This window comes from Lithobates pipiens, unplaced genomic scaffold, assembly GCF_037356315.1.
Source record: "Lithobates pipiens isolate NorthernLeopardFrog02 unplaced genomic scaffold, aLitPip1_a1.2 Scaffold_13, whole genome shotgun sequence".
NCBI classification, from domain to species: Eukaryota; Metazoa; Chordata; class Amphibia; order Anura; family Ranidae; genus Lithobates; species Lithobates pipiens.
In genome coordinates, this window is record NW_027507718.1 from 112,418,166 (window position 1) to 112,437,008 (window position 18,843).

General features: G+C 42.1%; 1 protein-coding gene across 1 annotated transcript in view; it reads right to left on the reverse strand.

Moving 5' to 3' along the window:
* Positions 1-18,843, reverse strand: part of DGKQ (diacylglycerol kinase theta) — a 257,471-nt gene that overhangs the window by 14,702 nt on the left and 223,926 nt on the right. The window contains exons 18-22 of the mRNA XM_077475396.1: positions 17,441-17,622; positions 9,223-9,323; positions 2,355-2,501; positions 1,821-1,932; positions 1,154-1,306 (exon numbers count right to left, since the gene is read on the reverse strand). Of these exons, the coding sequence (XP_077331522.1) occupies positions 1,154-1,306; positions 1,821-1,932; positions 2,355-2,501; positions 9,223-9,323; positions 17,441-17,622 (695 nt within the window). The remainder of the gene's footprint in view (positions 1-1,153; positions 1,307-1,820; positions 1,933-2,354; positions 2,502-9,222; positions 9,324-17,440; positions 17,623-18,843) is intronic.

Below are 18,843 nucleotides of genomic sequence, written 5' to 3' on the forward strand. Positions count from 1 at the left end.
ATACTTTTTTTTCACACCGTATTTGCGCAGCAGTCTTACAAGAGCACTTTTTTTGGAAAAAAATCACTTTTTTGAATAAAAAAATAAGACAACAGTAAAGCCCAATTTGTTTTACATTGTAAAAGATAATGTTACGCCAAGTAAATTGATACCCAAACATGTCACGCTTTAAAATTATGCCCACTTGTGGAATGGCGTCAAACTTTTACCCTTAAAAATCTCCATAGGCAATGTTTAAAAAAATTCTACAGGTTGCATGTTTTGAGTTACAGAGGAGGTCTAGGGCTAGAATTATTGCTCTCGCTCTAATGATTGTGGCGATACCTCACATATGTGGTTTGATCACCATTTTCATATGCGGGCGCTACTCCCGTATACATTTGCTTCTGCGCACGAGGTCGTCGGGATGGGGTGCTTTAAAAAAAAAATATATTATTTATTTTACTTAATTCTATTAATTTTTTCACTGTTTAAAAAAAAAAAAAAAAAGTTTGGGTCACTTTTATTTCTATTACAAGGAATGTAAACATCTCTTGTAATAGAAAAAAGCACGGCAGGTCCTCTTAAATATGAGATCTGGGGTCAAAAAGTCCTCAGATCTCATTATTGGACTAAAATGCAATAAAAAATTTTTTTTGTCATTTGAAAAAATGTGCCTTCAAGAGCTATGGGTGGAAGTGACGTTTTGACGTCGCTTCACCCCTGCTATGGTATGGAGACGGGTGGGAGCCATCTTCCCCTCACTCGTCTCCATACCCAGGCACAGAGAGGACCTGATCACCTCCGCTGCTGCCGACGGCTCTGGTAAGTGGTGGAGGGGGCGGGAGAGTGGCGGGAGGCCCCTCTCCCGCCACTGATAACGGTGATCTTGTGGTGAATCCACGCAGAGACCACTGTCGTAAATACGACCGGCTCCTGAAAAGATGGATATCTCGGTTGTGCCAGTAGCTGCTGCTATTACTGAGATATTCATCTTCAACGTGCCGACATATACGTACAGGAGGCGGTCGGAAAGTGGATAAGGGGAGCTGGACTAAATATTTAATTACTGAATAAAAAATCTGTATGCCTAAAAATGCTGTTTTTAGGCAGCAGTGTGGAAGAGGCCTTGTGTATTCAAATACAGTGACATAATAGGCAGCTGCTTCTCTACCTTTGGTCCTGCAGCAGAAATTATTATCTGACCGGGGGGCTGGATCCAAGGTTCCCCATCAACTTGAACTGGAATAGGCTTCAGAAGCGTTACACGGAAGTATGATCCTTGTGCAATTCGAATACCAGATCGAAGTCCTCCCTGAACTTGGCCCTAGAAATACAAGCCAGTTATTTTATAATATACCAGAGAGGAACATGCTGTAAATAACGGTCAAAGAAAGTGTCTGGTATTTCAATTTAGTCAAATGCTGGAGCTTTAAATCATCTACTAACTTCTTGGATCTTTCAGAACTAGGGCAAATAAAATCAATTTAGGTTCTTCATGGATCTTACCACTCTCCACTGGATAAATCATTAAAGAAGATTCAAAAGGCACAGCAAAACTCCAAATTAGTACCAGAAACTCTAACAGGAATGAAAACAGTGCTCCAATCACTGGAATAAAAATGTGGCTGTCATGCACAATGCACCTCACAGCAACACCAGAAAGCTGCATTTATTTTGTTATTGTTAAGTGTTATCCAGAGAAAACACTGCACATATTGACTCACAAAAGGTATGAAAAGAGAAAACTAAATTTGAAATAAGTCGTTTAACTAAAATAGTATAAGCAGATGGTGAGCTATACATATGTAAACAATTTCAGTTCATGTAATTTTACTTACCATGTGGACTACACCAGTTACACCAACAACTTCAAGCAATCCATCATCGATTCTTGGCTTTCCATATCGATTATCATTATCAGAGCCCCAAAGATCAGCTCCTGAGCCCCAGCTGATTAAAAAAAAACAAAAAAACTAGGTCTTAATGTGTATAAAACTTTCTGTTAAAAACTCTCATATCTTTTCAAAATGTAAATGCACCTAAATGACACTAAAATAACCATAGTTTTAAAGTGAACAGCATTGGGGGGGAGTTACTAAAACTGGAGCACACAGAATTTGGTGCAACGGTGCACACTGTGAACACTGATGCTCTGGGATGGTCTAACCTGTGATTTGGGCTTGCCAACCCACCATCCCAGAGCAAGAGATTGTAGGCCACATCAGAGGGCTCCCCTGCTTTAAATGATTAAAGTTACACTTTAATATGTTCATCTGTTTGAGAACATAAAAACATTACTTCTCCTTCTCAAGCAAGAAATGTGATTGAAACCAAACAAAATAGTATGCTGAATAAAAGTGAATTTCATCTACCTGGGAATATTTAGGAAGATGAGACCTTCTATATTTGGCAGCTCCACCTCTTGTTGGTCCACTTGAAGTTTCAGGTCTTTATGTAAATTTCGATTGTGACTTAGCTTTTGTAAACCAGCTTTAACATAGACACCTTTATTATGGAACCTTAAAAAGAAAACCTCAATTTATTACCAATTCAATAAACTTGTAATTAATATAAAGTTACCTGTAACTAGATAATATTCATTTTGAAGAAAAACACCTGTGTTATTAAAGCGGAGACCACCCAAAAGTGGAACTCAGACTTTAAGGACTCCTTGCCCCCTTACATGCCACGTTCGGCATGTCATTTATTTTGGGGTGGAGTCCTTCCTGTACTTCCTGTCCCACTTTCACCTTCCATTGCTTGGCCACCTAGGCGTCTCCTTCTCTACCCCTAGGTGGCCCCTATCTCTCTGCAATCCTTCGGGACACGCCACAGGTACTAGAAGATTGCATGGCCACTAGGAGAGTGCAGCGTGGCATACATGTGTGCAGTGCATGCCCGGCTGTGACGCCACAATTGTTTACTGCTGGGCACCCACAGTAGTAATAACGGCTCCGTAGAGAGGAGCAAGGCTTCGGGCAGCCGCATCGCTGGACTGTGGGACAGGTGTGTTCATGAAAAGTCAGCAGCTACACTTTTTTTCAGCTGCTGACTTTTAATAAACTGAAAAAAGACTGGAACTCCACTTTAAAGATGTGATGCAAGTAATCATTTTATGACTTACAGTGCCTTGAAAAAGTGTTACAACCAAAAACGTAAATGTATTTTATTGGGATTTTATGTGATAGCAAACACAAAGTAAAAGGAAAATACTAAATAGCTTTCAACATTTTTTACAAATAAATACCTGAAAAGTGTGGTGTACATTTGTATTCATTCCCCTTTACTCTGATACCCCTAACTAAAATATAGTGGAACCAATTGCCTTCAGAAGTCACCTAATTAGTAAATAGAGTCCACCTGTGTGTAATTGAATTGTATAAATACAGCTGTTCTGTGAAGCCCTCAGAGGTTACTTAGAGAACCTTAGTGAACAATCTGCATTATGAAGGTCAAGCAACACACCAGATGCGTCAGGGATAAAGTTTAAAGCAGGGTTAGGTTATAAATAAATATCCCAAGCTTTGAACATCTCAGAGAGCACTGTTCAGTCCATCATCCGGAAATAGAAAGAGTATGGCACAACTGCAAACCTACCAAGACATGGTCGTCCACCTAAATTGACAGGCTGGGCAAGGAGAGCATTAATCAGAAAAGCAGCCAAGAGGTCCATAACTCTGGGGGAGCTGCAGAGATCCTCAGCTCAGGTGGGAGAATTGGTCTACAAGACAATTATTAGTCTTGCACTCCACAAATCTGGCCTTTATGGAAGAGTGGCAAGAAGAAAGCCATTGTTGAAATAAAGCCATAAGACATCCTGTTTGCAGTTTGCAAGAAGCCATGTGGGGGAAATAGAAGGTGCTCTGGTCAGATGAAACTTTTTTTTTGGCCTAAAAAGCAAAACACTATGTGTGGCGGAAAACTAACACTGCACATCACCCTGAACACACCATCCCCACTGTGAAAGATGGTGGTGGCAGCATCATGTGGGGGTACTGTTCTTCAACAGGGTCAGGGAAGCTGGTCAGAGTTGATGGGAAGATGAATGGAGTCAAATACAGGGCAATCTTAGAAGAAAACCTGTCAGAGTCTGCAAAAGACTTGAGACTGGGGTGGAGGTTCCCCTTCCAGCAAGACAACAACCATAAACATACAGCCAGAGCTACAATGGAATAGTTTAGATCAACGCATATTCATGTGTTAGAATGGCCCAGTCAACATAGTCTGGGGTGCCCCATGTGCTCATGCATCTCTGGAACCTTATACCACCTAATGTGGTTGTGTCCTGAGATCCAATCTTATTGGATACACATAATTAATTTTCTGCATGACCACATGGGGTCGCCCTTACAACTTGACCCGAAAGTATGTATACTGGGAATGTTCCCAGACGTAGCTATGGATACGTACCTTACTACGTTCCTACAGTCTACACTATTTACCGCTAGAAAGTTGATAGCGAAACATTGGATGCGACCTGCTCCTCCTCGGGTCCGGGACTGGATTGTAGAGATTAATAATACATTACCGTATATAAAATTGGTGTATAGTCATCGTGGATGCCCTGTCAAATACAATAAAGTGTGGGATAGATGGTTGAATGCAGATGAGACTTGCGTCAGCTGATGCGGCGACGCATGGTGCTCGTGTCCTGGGACAGTGGGGGGGGGGGGGGGGTGGACGGGAAGCTCCCATGTTTGTACTATTCGGTTGTTTGGGTTATCTCTCCTCACTGCGTTGGGGATGAGCATATGCTGGTATTTGTTTACTTTACAAAATGTGTGGTTGCACCCACTAATTTTTTTTTCTGTAACATTTTTACATGATTAATAAACCTGCGTTTGTTTAAAAAAAAAAAAAAAAGAATGGCCCAGTCAAAGTCCAGACGTAAATCCAATTGATTGAGAATCTGTGGCAAGATTTGAAAATTGCTTTTCACAGATGCTCTCCATCTAATCTGACAGAGCTTGAGCTATTATGCAAAGAAGAATGGGCAAAAATGTCACTTTATAGATGTGCAAAGCTGATAGAGACATACCCAAAAAGACTTGCAGCTGTATTTTCAGGGAAAGGTGTGGTTCTACAAATTATTGACTCGGGGGCTGAATACAAATGTACGCCAAACTTTTCATATATTTATTTGTAAAAAAAAATTTAAAACCATTTATCCCTTTCCTTCTACTTCACAATTATGTACCGCTTTGTGTTGGTCCATCATAAAATCCCCGAAAATTAAATTTACGTTTTTGGTTGTAACGTGACAAAGTGTGGAAAATTTCAAGGGGTATGAATACTTTTTCAAGGCACTGTATGTATCTTATAGTCTAAAAGCAAAAAATTCACTTTTTTTCCCAGTGGCGTTTTTTGATGCTACAAAGCAAGAATATATATTGCAACAATATTGTTAACATTTTTTTTCTTAAAGTATAACTAAAAGGCAAAACTTTTTTTTTTAATGGAGAAGTATCAGAACACCTGTCAGTTTTTATTGCTGTCTGTGCTCCTGTCAAGGAGATTTACCCCATTTGTCCTGTTTACTATTATCATTGAAAGTCAAAGAAATTACCCAAATTTTGGGTTGTCCCTAGAAAAGTAATAGAGGTGAAACTTTCCAATGGGGACACTAGTTCTGGTGACCTGAGGGTTCCCAGGGAATTCCATTGATTTAAAGGGATATCCTCTCACTTCATGTTTGGCTATGGGACAGGAAGTGAAGGGAAATCGCAATTGGACACAGATGGCAAAAATAAATTATGAGAGGGGTTATAACCTTCCCTTGGTCCGTCCAAAATAAAAAATAAAGTTTTGCCTATAGGTATACTTTAACGCTAAAGCATGTAAACGTTTAAAATCTCTGCATCACACACTACCATCGCTTCTGCTTCTCATTGAGGGACCCCAAACTGGCAGCATGTAACACAACAGCCAGATAAGTCATGAGGGGTTAGAGATTGAAGTAAACTGGTCCAATCTAATGATTTGGGACAATTCACTTCACACTGCATGGTTTAAAAGTGATGGCTCTGGTAAAAGCAATTTAGGTCCTAGCTGGATGACATTATGGTGACCATAATCCATTTTATGTTTTTCATTCCACTGCTGCCGATCCCCTCCAGCCCTTGTCCCCTTGTCAGACATGCAAGGCAGGAACACAGTTGGGGTCATATTGTCATCCTACAGTTGGAAAGTGCCTGAACTAGGAGTTTCATATCAACATTACCAGGTATTCTTTTAACCTCCCTGGTGGTATTCCCAAGTCTGGCTCAGGGTGGAATTTATGTACCATTAGCGGTAACCCCGAACCAGACTCAGGATCGCATCGCAGGATACAGGGAAAGTTACTTACCTTGTCCCCCGGATCCTGCGATGTCTCCCCGCTGTGTGTGCGAGCTGTCTCGTCGCTCGATTCACACAGTGCCAAGTGCCGCCAAGCTCCGTTAACTGCGACGTATGGGAGCGGAGATCGGCGCCAAATTCAAAAAAGTAAAAATACAGTACACATACAGTACACTGTAATCTTACAGATTACAGTACTGTATAAAAAAAAAATTACAAATCCCCTTTGTCCCTAGTGGTCTGTCCAGTGCCCTGCATGCACTTTTATATATAAATACAGTTTTTTCTGCCTGAAATTTGGAGATTGTCCATAGCAACCAAAAAATGTCCCTTTATGTCAAAAGTGATTTTAGACCAGTTAGAAAACAGCGATAATAAATTAGAATCCCTTGTAGAATTGAGCGATAGCGAATTGTGGGTAAATTCGTCATCAAACACTAAATCTAATGACAGCGACAATTCTGCAACTGAGCAAATTTCAGTGTTTTTGATTAGATTACATTATTGAATAATTTTTATTATTATTATATTATTATTGTTATAATTATTTATAGTTATTTATTATATTATAATTTATGATTTTGTGTTTCAAACATTATCATACCCAGGATGTCTACTAGACTCTGGTTTGGACAGATTTAAGTGAGTTATTCCTAAGAATTGCAGGCCTACAATATAAAACACCAAATTTCCATGCAAAACATTGTACCGCTTTCAGCACCTAAAATCAGAAATAATCATACCGCCAGGGAGGTTAATAAAAGCTGCATATTTAAAAAGATTATATAGACATGTTCTAAATAATAAAATCTTTATCATGCAAATTGTATTACTTGCTTGAGAATATACAGTAATACCTTGGATTGCAAACATAATTTGTTCCAGAAACATGCTTGTAATCCAAAGCACTCTTATCAAAGCAAATTTTCCCATAAGAAATAATGGAAACTCAGATGATTCGTTCTACAACCATCTATATAAAATTGATTATGGCAATACAAAATGCAGTACAGTATAAAGTGTATGGTGTATACAGTATGTGACTAGAGGTCCAGGGGCAATACGAGCAGTAGAAGGATCACAGTTTTAACCAGTTGCCTACCTTGGGTGTCTTACAAACATCCATGAAACTCCCTCCTCTGTACACAGGACTTGTCTTGTATGCCCTGTACTCTCATCTTTTCTTATCTCCTGCTCAAAAAATGTGCACAGCCTGTGATCCTATGACTAGGAGCTAGTCAGAAGCCTTCCTCACTGAATGATCACTCTGACAGAAAATCTCAGTAAGAAAGTAACATAGTAGCTATCTGATATCCTGCATTCCCTGTCAGACAGATTTGAGAGAGAGCTGCAGCTGACCGAGAAAGTTTTTTATTGTGTGCACTGGGAATTAACTCTTAATCAGGATTTTTTTTTACTACTTTCATTTCAACCTGTATAAACAATATTTAACACTTTCATCTCCTGCTCCATGTTTCTATTTTAAAAGATTTTCTGGATTTTTTTTTTTATAAAGCACATATATACATTGTTATCTTTAAGGATTTACTGTTAAAAATATGGGTATATCTGTTTTATTTTTAAATCAGTAAGAACTATTACTGATGCATTATAAGAAAAATTAATTTGTATGCAAAAAAATTAATACATTTCTTTTGTAAATAACTTTAACATGCTTTTTGCTAAAAATGTAAATTGTAATGTTGCAGCAAGTAGAACAAGCGGCAAAATAAAAATGTATGTTTTCCCCAGAGTAAGACTGGGTTCACACTTATGCGAATTGGATGCAGGTTTCTACTCATTCAATTGGCATATCAGGAGATTGTGCCCGGCTCTCTATGGAGCTGGATCACACATCTCCACAGTGGCTCCGATGCGAATTGCACAGGAGCCCTGTGCGTCTTTTGGTCCCTTTCAGGTCCAAATTCAGCCCAAAATTTGGGCTGAAACGATGAATGGACCGGACGCACCAGAAAAAGTTCTCAGAGGACTTGAGTCACAAGAAAGCCCCATTTGTCCCCCAAAAAACAATATATGTATCAGTTCTTTATCATAAGTAATTACAAAGTTATAGACTCATGAACAGACACAGAAATGTGAAATATGGTCTGGTCCATAGGGGGCAAACAGGTGTGAGAGCTGAAGTGGTTAATTAAAAAAAAATCATAAATTGGAATTACACTCACAATGTATAGCTAATGTTAAGTGCTCATCCATGTAAAGCAGCTGGTGTATACATTAAAGCGGCTAGTGTATACATTACTGTATGTGGCCAGAAGTCTGGGGGTGCTGGTGGCTCCCAACAATTCCTGGAGAACTCTGGAGACACTCGAGAACTGTTGACACTTCCCACCCCATCCAGCTGGGAGCATCTCCGAGTTCTCCAGGAAGCACTGGGAGCCACCAGCACCCCCGGATCTCTGTCCACATATAGTAATGTACACACCAGCAGCTTTACTGTATACACCAGTGGCTTTACATGGATGAGCACCAGACTCCTTAATGCGGAATATACATTGTGAGCGTAATTCCACTTTTTTTTACCTTAAAACTGAAATTGTGATCCATCTACTGCTTGTCTTGCAAGACAGCACTCGCATATCAAGTTACAATTTAAAGAAAAATGTTGCTCGCCTTGCAAAAACGCTTGTATGCCATTTAACTCGCAAACCAAGGTATTACTGTAATTAGATTAAAATCTAATTATGGATTTTAGTGAGTTAGGCTATATGCTTTGACAAATGAAAGTCTTATCTACTGAACTTATTATAGTAGAAGAGCTGGAAGGTGCTTGGGATGGCATGCTTCAGAAGGTTTGGTTATGATCCACAAAGAAAAATAATTGTAGGCACTAAATGTCACAAATAATTGCCTAAACTGCATTTAGTGAGTGAAAAAGATTACCTGCTATTGAATTTCCCAGGTTCAATTTCACGAGCATGATGGAAATCCAAACTTAATTCTGCATCAATCCCAATTCCACAGTAGTTATTCATTTGGACAATCTGATAAACATGAAACATGTCATCCTTAAGTGTTCTCTACATCCAATTAAAGTATGCACATTGCTACAAAATGCTAGTTAAATATTTCAGAGGTTCATGGTTATATCTACATAAGTGATTTTTTTTAAAAAATTGAGTTTTAACCTTTCCATATTATACTATTAAAAACCGGGGTGCACCGAATGGGTTTTTTTAGTTCCGAAACCAATAATGAAAAATGCACTAAGCCGAAAACCAAAACCGATACCGAAAATGACTGATACCGAAATTTATTTAAAAAAAAATATTTTTATACAGGAGATGGTCAGAGACTGGGGACATGGTACATGAGATGGTCAGAGACTGCATACATGATACAAGAGATCAATGCAGCCTGCCTGTGTCCCCAGTGCAGCCAGTTAGCCAGCCTGTGTCCCCAGTGCAGCCAGTTAGTCAGCCTGTGTCCCCAGTGCAGCCAGTGAAGCCAGCCTGTGCAGGGGAAGAGAGGGAAGAGAGAGGAGAGCCTCTGCCGCCTGGTTGATTAGAGTGCTGGGAACATAACAGCATTCGTTTCAATAGCTGTGTGTTCCCCTCCGCACACCGTCACATACAGCCCCTTCTCTTTGCTGCAATCAACCAGGCAGCGGCTCTCCTCTCTCTCCTGCGCTATAGGACACCCCCGTGATGTGCGGCACCAGGGGCAGGGGGCTTTTTCGGCTCCATTATCGGCCATTTTTCTCTTTCGGCAAATATGTTTCTGCGGCCAAAATTTTGGTGCATCCCTAATTAAAAAACAAAACAAAAAAAAACTGTTTTGGCTTTAGGTATACATTAATGATTACATGCTTAAACAAACAAACAGATGTCTGACTAGTTGTGTAGTACAAGTAAAATGGAAAGCTGTTAAATTACTATTTATGCCAAACAATGGCACTACCTGCCTAGAGTTTGCATGTGTAGGTTTCCTCTGGGTACTCTGGTTTCCTTACACACTCCAAAGACATGCTGGTAGGCTAATTGGCTCCTGTCTAAATTGGTTCTAGTATGTGTATACATGATTGTGAGTTAGGGACCTTAGATAGTAAGCTCCTTGAAGGCAGGGATTGATGTGAACGCATAATATGCAGTATATGTAAAGCAAAAAGTAAAATGGCTGGTGTATATAAGTACTTGTAATAAAAAAAAATACCTTTTTTTATTGCCCCCTTTAGTTTTTATGCACTACATAAATTTACAGCGCTATACAAGTACCTGTAATAAATATTAAACTATACAAGTAAATGTGAGAGGGGCAATCCACAGCTAGCTAAGAAAATGAAGGTGGGAGGGAAATCACAGCATGTGCACATTTGCTCTAAACTGATGGTTAATACAAATACAATGCCCTTCTTCTTATTTTGTTTTGCTGTGTCTCACTAGTATTGCACTACAAGAGGCATCACTAAATGGTACACAGTGGTACACATCTGGACACAGTCACTGTTCCATCCGGACCTGCCACAGTTCTGCCATTTACATGCCTATTCTTCCTTCCAATCATCACTGCTGTCATCCTCACAGAGCTGACAGTGGGAGGTAGCACACTGCTGGACGGAGGGCAGGAGCTACCCGAGTTAACAAGCAGGTGATTGGTTTCTAGGATGCAGGGAGGTGGGAGGGCTGAGGACAGTAATGTGAGGTGATGTGAAGGGAAGAAACAGTGATGTGAAGGAAGACTGTGATGTGCAGTGGGGATGGAGGACACTGATGTAAGAATGGGATTGTGATATGCGATTCAGTTCAGATCTGTGTGTGCGCTCATCTCAGGTAGGTCAGCCCATTCATTTTAGTGGGTTGCACTACCTGTGTGAAACGTGGGGAAAGAAGTCCCTGACTCATTTTTTTTAAGTCACACCACAATGAGCTGCATGGTGCTGGGAAACCATGTGGTTTGGCGGGCATGAAAATGCACTGCTGATGCTTGAGGGTGCCATTAAAAATTATTGGCACCCCTGTGCATCTGTTAAAGTGCAACATGTTCCTCTGTGGGTCAGGAACATGTGTGATTTTGCGTGCATTCCTCACCTGCAAAGATGGAGGAGAGAGAGACTGTAATATGAAAGATTTGAGTAATTGCACAAACATTCGATTTAGACCTCTGTGAATCTTAATTCAATAACCCTGCACTACAGATACCATCAGCGGTATTATACCCAAAAGCAAAAATTTATTTTATTGTGGCTTAAAGTGGTTATAAATCCTTTACAACCACTTTAACCTACAGGTAAGCCTAGATTAAGGCTTATCTGTAGGTGCTTGAAATATCTCCCAGACCTGCACGGTCTAGGAGATATTTTCAAATCGCTGTACGGCGATTTCTTCAGCGCATGCGAGTTAGAAAGGGCGCACTGTGCTGTTTCTAGCTCAGGTCATGCCGTTAAAGTTGGCTCCCATGTGCATGCGCAGGAGTGATGTCATGCGACTCCAGCCAGTCACAGAGCCGGAGTTCGCGTCCCCCCAGAATGGAAGAGGAGTGAAGAATGGACGCTTGCTACTAGGAAGGCTGGGACATTGCAGGCTTCTCCTGCAGGTAAGTGTCACATAATGGGCTACTATGCGATGCATAGTAACCCATTATGCTTTACCTTTGCAGGGAAACAAAGAGGAAGTAACACCCATTAGGGTTTACTTCCTCTTTAACATTTCTTAGATGTGATGGCTGCATTGGTTTTATTTTTTTAGGCTTTCTTTCTTTTATTTTCAGCTGGTGATTCTGCCATTAAAGCGGGTGTAAACCCGCAGAATTTTTTTTTTTCATACCTGCAAGGGAAAAGGCATAATGAGCTAGTATGCACCGCATACTAGCTCATTATGAAATAATGCGTGTGTTCCTGATATCGTGGCTCCGGCGCTGTGAGTGACCGCAGCGGTGATATTGTCACTCCCGCACACGCAGGAAATTTCTTTCCGACAGGGTCCGGCATCTGCCCCGGCTTCCAGCCGAGAAACCCCTGTGCGCATGCGCCGCTGCAATCAGCGGCTCATTGCCAGGGGAATATCTCCTAAACCATACAGGCTTACCTGTAAGTAAAAGTGAAAAAAAAAAGGAGTATACAACTGCTTTAAGTCTGTTTTCAACAGAACAAGCTGGCCTATACATGTAGCAGTTAGGGGATTGACGCAAACCATTTAACACTGACAGGGACATTTAAAATGATCAGTATTAAATGTAAAACCTTTACCTCCAAAAGAAAAAAAACAAAACATTGGTGTAACTGCTTATAAAGTATTAGCTGGAGTTTCACTACAGTTTGTTAGTGTATTTAAATCTGCTAAAACATCTAACACTCCCCTCCCTCCAGACTGACAATGCTACTGTCCAAAGGCCACTAATACAGGAGGTGTGTCACTCCCCAGATCAAGGGGGGGGGGTCTTGGGGCATAAAAAAAAGAACACAAATGCAGCCCCCACATCCAATGATTTGTAAGCGGCATTATATGACATTTCAGAAAAGCAAGATGAACACTTTTTGGTTTTTGTGTGCAGTCAAGTGATAGTTATACTGCTCTTATGCAGAATGCAGGACAGTGGGTGATATGAAGCCAAAAGGGCATACAAACACTGATGACGTCACTGCCAGCTTTCTCATCACAACCTCCAGGCAACCTTGTGGCTTTTTCTATTGCTGGAGACCGAGATTGACAGCCCCTCACCTCTTCTAACCTTCTGCAGCAGGAAGCTGGAGAGTTCCCTGCCTGTTACTAAGGGACCATACAAGCACAGTGTTGAAATCCATTAAACCTTAGGAATGTAATGTTATGTGCTCCGTCCATTGTACATAAAGTCTTTAACCACTACTCACAAAAGCATTCAGACTTGCATATTGCTGCTCTGTCAGATGTAACACAGTGATGATTTCACCCTTGCTCCCTTGCAGTGGGGCTATCCCTTCACTGCAAGGGTTAAACTTTCCCTGCAGGTGAGCTTTAACACTCAGAAGAGGTTAACCGCACAAGATATACAGTGTAATACATTGCATTCTGCAGTGTGTGCTCACAAGTCTATTCATTGGATTCAAAATGGCTAAAGTCCCAAATACTGTAAGCATTTTAATGAATTACATTATGGCAATGTACTAAGTGTAACAAACAATACGGATAAATTAAAAACCTTGAAACAATATGTATATACAAATATACAGTTTACAATAATGAATGCTTAAAATCAAGAGAGCTAGGAGAAGGATTTAATTCAGTAACCATCTACCAAATCTGATTTTACAGTGGATGGACTTAAATACAGTTATAGAATTTAGGCAATCTCTGCTTGGCTTCAGACAGATAGGAAGTGTATAATTATAACGTAACGTGCTTAGATAAGCAGATGGTGGGCACACACTAAATGGCTTATGCAAGTACTGGTAGCTAGGAATGGGGAAAGGCATACATAAAAGAGAACAAGTGTTTTTTAATTTAAAAGAGTTTTTTCCCATTCATACTTACCTAGGTGGATGCAGCATCAGGCTGATGCTGCATCTGTCCCCCGGAGTCTCTGCACTGAGAACCGAGCCACCAATCATTGCCAATGGCTCGGTTCTCACTCCTCCCTGAGTGCAGAGCTGCAGACTGTCAGTCAGCAGCGCTTCTGCTCTGTTCCTCCACACTCATTGGAGCGATAAGCTGTGGAGGGGTGGGGAGCGGCCGGCCGTCTCGGCGGCTCGCTGAGGGGCCGAGACTGCCATCAGTCCAGGGACCTGGCGGATCCAGACTTCGGGAACTTGGGATGACATGCTGCCTCAACTAATCTGAATGACGTCAGTGGAGAGCGGACTTCATCCTGCTGTCTGCTGAAAACAGGTCACAGGAGTGCAAAACGAATTGCACTCCTGTGACCCGTAGGAGAAGCCCAGCCTAAAAAGCTCAGGCTGGACTTCTATTGACGTCGTCCCATGCACGAGCAGCCTGCACGCCCTTCTATGAGACTCGCCTGATCACGGATCCGAGCAAGGGGTCGATCCCGACCCCTTACCAAGTGATCAGCTGTCAGCCAATGACAGCTGATCATGTGATACAACGGAGCCGGTAATCGGCTATTTTTCCTCCTCGCGCTGACAGCCCCGATCACGGCCAGCTTACCAGTGCTCACCTGCCCCCTGCCAGTGCCACCTCACGAATAAATAAGTGCCCCCTCTCAGTGCCCATAGTGCCACCCAACAGTGCCCACAGTGCCACCCATCAGTGCCCAGAGTGCCACCCATCAGTGCCCACAATCTGCCTCAACAACGGTGCTGCACCCCAGTGCCACATATCCGTGCCCATCAGTGTCATCTACCAGTGCCCATCAGTGCCACCTATCAGTGCCCATCAATCAGTGGTACCTATCAGTGCCCCTTAGTGCCACCCATCTGTGCCCATCAGTACTGCCTTATCTGTGCCTATCAGTGCCGCCTTAACTATGCCTATCAGTGCCCACCAGTGCAGCCTATCAGTGCCCACCAGTGCAGCCTATCAGTGCCGCCTCATCAGCGCACTTCAATGAAGGAGAAAAATGAACTATTAAACATGATTTTTTTTTTTTGCATCTTTTTTTGTTTGTTTAGCAAAAAATAAAACTCTCAGCTGTAATTAAATACCACCAAAAGAAAGCTCTATTTGTGGGAAAAAAATGATAAAAATTTCATTTGGGTACAGTGTTGTATGGCCGCGCAATTGTTATTCAAAGTGCATCAGCGCTGAAAGCTGAAAATTGGTCTGTGCAGGAGGGGGGTTTAAGTGCTCAGTAAGCAAGTGGTTAAAGTGATATTCCTATTCCCAGTTCTGTGCAGTTTCTAGAGCATTACCATTCTATGAAAGTTTCCTCTGCCTAAAGGGTGTCACGTTTGTCTCCCTGGTGACACCCCAACCTGTGCGCTATCATTGACTGGTGCCCTGTGTGTGGGATGCATGCAAAAGTAGGGGCCCCTGATGCTGTGACCAGTCGACATTCGCAGTAGGGTTTGCTGTCTGTAGAGAGTCAGCCTGGGACAGAATTAAGAAAGGGTTAATTGAAGGGGGCAGATGCTTCCCCCTCAGGCCTGTTAAGCAGCTGGTCAGAGAGGCTGGTTGATGGACATTTTGCTATCTGTGGTGAGGAAACCTGAATACTGTCTGGAAGGCTCCATAAGTGGACTTTGACCTGCTGGGTGAACTGGTTTGTAAAAGAGACTTTATTTTTTGCATCAACTGTGGCTAGAAAATTGAAAGTTAGCCCTATAAGCCTGTGTTGTGCGGAACGGAAAAAACTATATTATGATTGTAAAAAAAAAAAAAAAAAAATCGGAAAAAGCAATAGAGGAGTTGATTAAACAATTAGCAGTGGCTAATGCACAGGCAGTCGCTGTGCAACAAGAAACAACCCACTTACTGGTGGAACAGATAGCAGGTTTACATAAGGCAGTAACCCAGCAGGCTACAATGGGGCCGCTTCTCACCATTTCAAAGGGTGACCTGTAGAAGGCAAGACAGTGGACCCTGCAAAAGATGACGGCCATAGATTACGTTGAAGCTTATTTGGTGATGTTTGAGCAGATTGCACAAGGGAAGGACTGCCTGAGAAAGACTGGGATGATGTGCTGGCTCCTTGTGTGACGGCAGATCCACAACAGGCATACTGTGACTTGGCCCCAGAGTCAGTACGGAACTATAACTTACTAAAGGCAGAAATACAAGCCAGGCTGGAAGTGACTGGCTTAGAGGTCAAACCTCTTTCTGCATGGTCTTCCTAGGGAGCTCCACCGATGGGTGGCTCAGTCGGAACCTCAGCCCCTGGGTGGCTGCTGTTGTCAAACACTACAGCCGTTGTCAAATGCTACAGCTGTGTGGAAAGTTTTCATGAGGGTCCTTCTGTCACCAGAGAGCTGGGTTGAACTAAGAAAGTGTGTTCCAGCACCAAGATGGCACATGTTGACCGTATGGCGCCTGCTCGGGTGTTAACACAACTGCCAGAAGAACCCCAGTGTCAAACCCTCCTGAGAGCCGGCAGGGGGAAAGGGAACCCTGTGAGGTTCACTGTTGTTCCTGCAACTAACTGGGCCATGTGGCAGCCCAGTTTCCAAGATGGGAGGAGCTGACAGAATGCGACATGGGTCAATATTATTCCATGTATGCCTATGCAGTATGTGCTTCAACCAGCCTGAATTCGCATAAGTGTATGGTGCGGGTCAATGGACAGGGGGTGGTGGCACTCCTTGATTCGGGGAGTGTGGTCACCCTGTTCTGATCGGACAGGTCCCGGGGAAAGGTGATGCCAGGAGAGCAGGTCAAAGTACACATATGGAGCCTTCCAGGCAGTATTCAGGTCTCCTCATCACAGATAGCAAAACATCCATCAACCACCCTTTCTGACCAGCTGCTTAATAAAACAGGCCTGAAAGGGAAGTACCTGTCCTCTTCCATAAACCCTCTCTTAACCTCTGCAGAGGAAACGACCGACAACGGCTGTGAAATAAATGGGAAGTGACACCACCCATAGAGTTACTACGAGGCTTCCACTGACAGACGTTTCCTCTGCACCCGCCTCCACAGTTGAAGCCGCGCCTGAAAGCTTAGCGTGGGATCAGAGCTTCCGCCACTGGAGATCGGGTCGGATTGCCTGTTAAAAAGGTATGTATAGGGAGTTTTCCTTTTCAGGGCAAAAGAGATTAGTGTTAGAATGTTGGTAGCTATAGATGCAGGGATTTTAATTTGATCATGGACGTCCACTTAAATACTGAATTAATCTGGAAAGTCAAGGCCAAGTGAGCTATGTACTTAGGTACAGCACAATACCTCTTTTTATGCATTTTTTCATGGCTTTTGTACCTTTGTTTACATGGAATAGGCGTAACCTATTTCCTGAGTGGGGAGGACCTAGAGAAGGAAATGTGCTGCATAAAGCTGGCTATAAATAAAAAAACAAAAGTAAGGCGACCGCACAGGCTGATAGTGCAGTTACCTTTCTTACACCAGAAAATAAAAACGCAGTAAAGGATTGCACCCACAGAGGCTTAACATCTATTGTGGTTAAGACTAAAATTAACCTTTATGTTACTTTAGGCACACAGCTCACTCAGGCCTCTGAATTCTGGACATTAGATTCAAATTTACAGGTACCCTTGCAAAGAAATAAAGAAACCATATACCTTTGGTGGCTCAGGTTCTGAAATACCATTTTCCATGGAGTCAACAACCTCCTGAGCATCAAGAAGTATTGTCCAGCGATCCATAAGAACATTTTCTGCTTCATCAACACATAGAAGGATGGAATATGGATCCTCTCCACTGTAACCCGCTCCCCATCGCAGGACTCTACCCAGATCATTACCTAGAAGAGAAATGGTTGCCGTGAAACATCAAGTACATGAAGCAGTGAATATCTGAGGCAGTTATTAAACATATGACTCTATGACTTGCTCAAAAAAATAAATAAATAAATAAATAAAAGAATTCAAAATACTGCAGATTCTCTATAAAAGAATAATTCTATTACAGACTGCACCTTTTTTGCTGCATAGTCAGCTCCTGGGCTTCTGAAGTTTTTACAAATTTTTACTATGTCCAGCCTCTAGCTGCTGCAATAGATCACTACTATGGTGATCTAAATGTGAGCTGTTTGTACCCTGGAATACACTACTGTTAGAAGTTATATACAGCTACCCGGGGGATTCTCAATCAAAACTGAAAGGTTTGTGTACAGTATCTCCCCTGCTGCAGGGGGGCTGTTAACTGTGTCCCCACCCCCCTGCTGTCCAGGCCCCCCTCCCCTACAGCAGTACCGGCTTCCCTCCTTTTCTATTCAGCTGGCATGTGCTGCGGGAGATTTTTTTAGGATGGAGAGCCAGTAAATATGTCCCATTAACTGTCCTCTTATGTTCCTGAATGAACACAGTGAGTGGTTGGTACCAATCGCTTCTGTGCACTTTCACCACCAAAGCGTAGTAAACTGTTTACTATGCTTTGGTTTGTGAATGAACAGGAAGTCTCAAAATCCTTCCAATTCATTCACTGTCAAGTGCAGCTGAGGTTACAGAGAAAGGGACTAGGAAATCTCTGTTCTCAGGCCCTGTTCTTGGTCTCAAATGTTAGACTTCAGGGGCCTGTTTAAACCCCTGACACCAAAAGCCTCTCCCAACAGGGCATTTAAAAATGTAAAAATAAAATTCTAAAAAATTAAAAAATTCTAAAAAAATTATTTGAAAAAAAATTAAGGATTTGCTTAAATGTGCTTTGCTCTCTGAAGAGCATTCAGTATGTGGAACGCTCTTCAGTGGGAATTTGACAGGAGGGGAGCAGGCATAATGCCTCCTCACCGCCTGCTTTAATCCTGCACTAGTGCACCGCAAACACATGCTTTGAATGCCATTGAGGGGCACTTGCTATTCAACTGAATGGGTCTTGTTCAATGGTGGTATAATTTCATGTCATGGCTTCAGAGTAAAGCATCACATCCTTGGCATTTCAGCAAGGCTGTATGGGGCCTGTGATTTCCAACAGCAGTTCCCAAACCATTTTTACACACAAATAGAGCTTTCTTTTGGTGGTATTT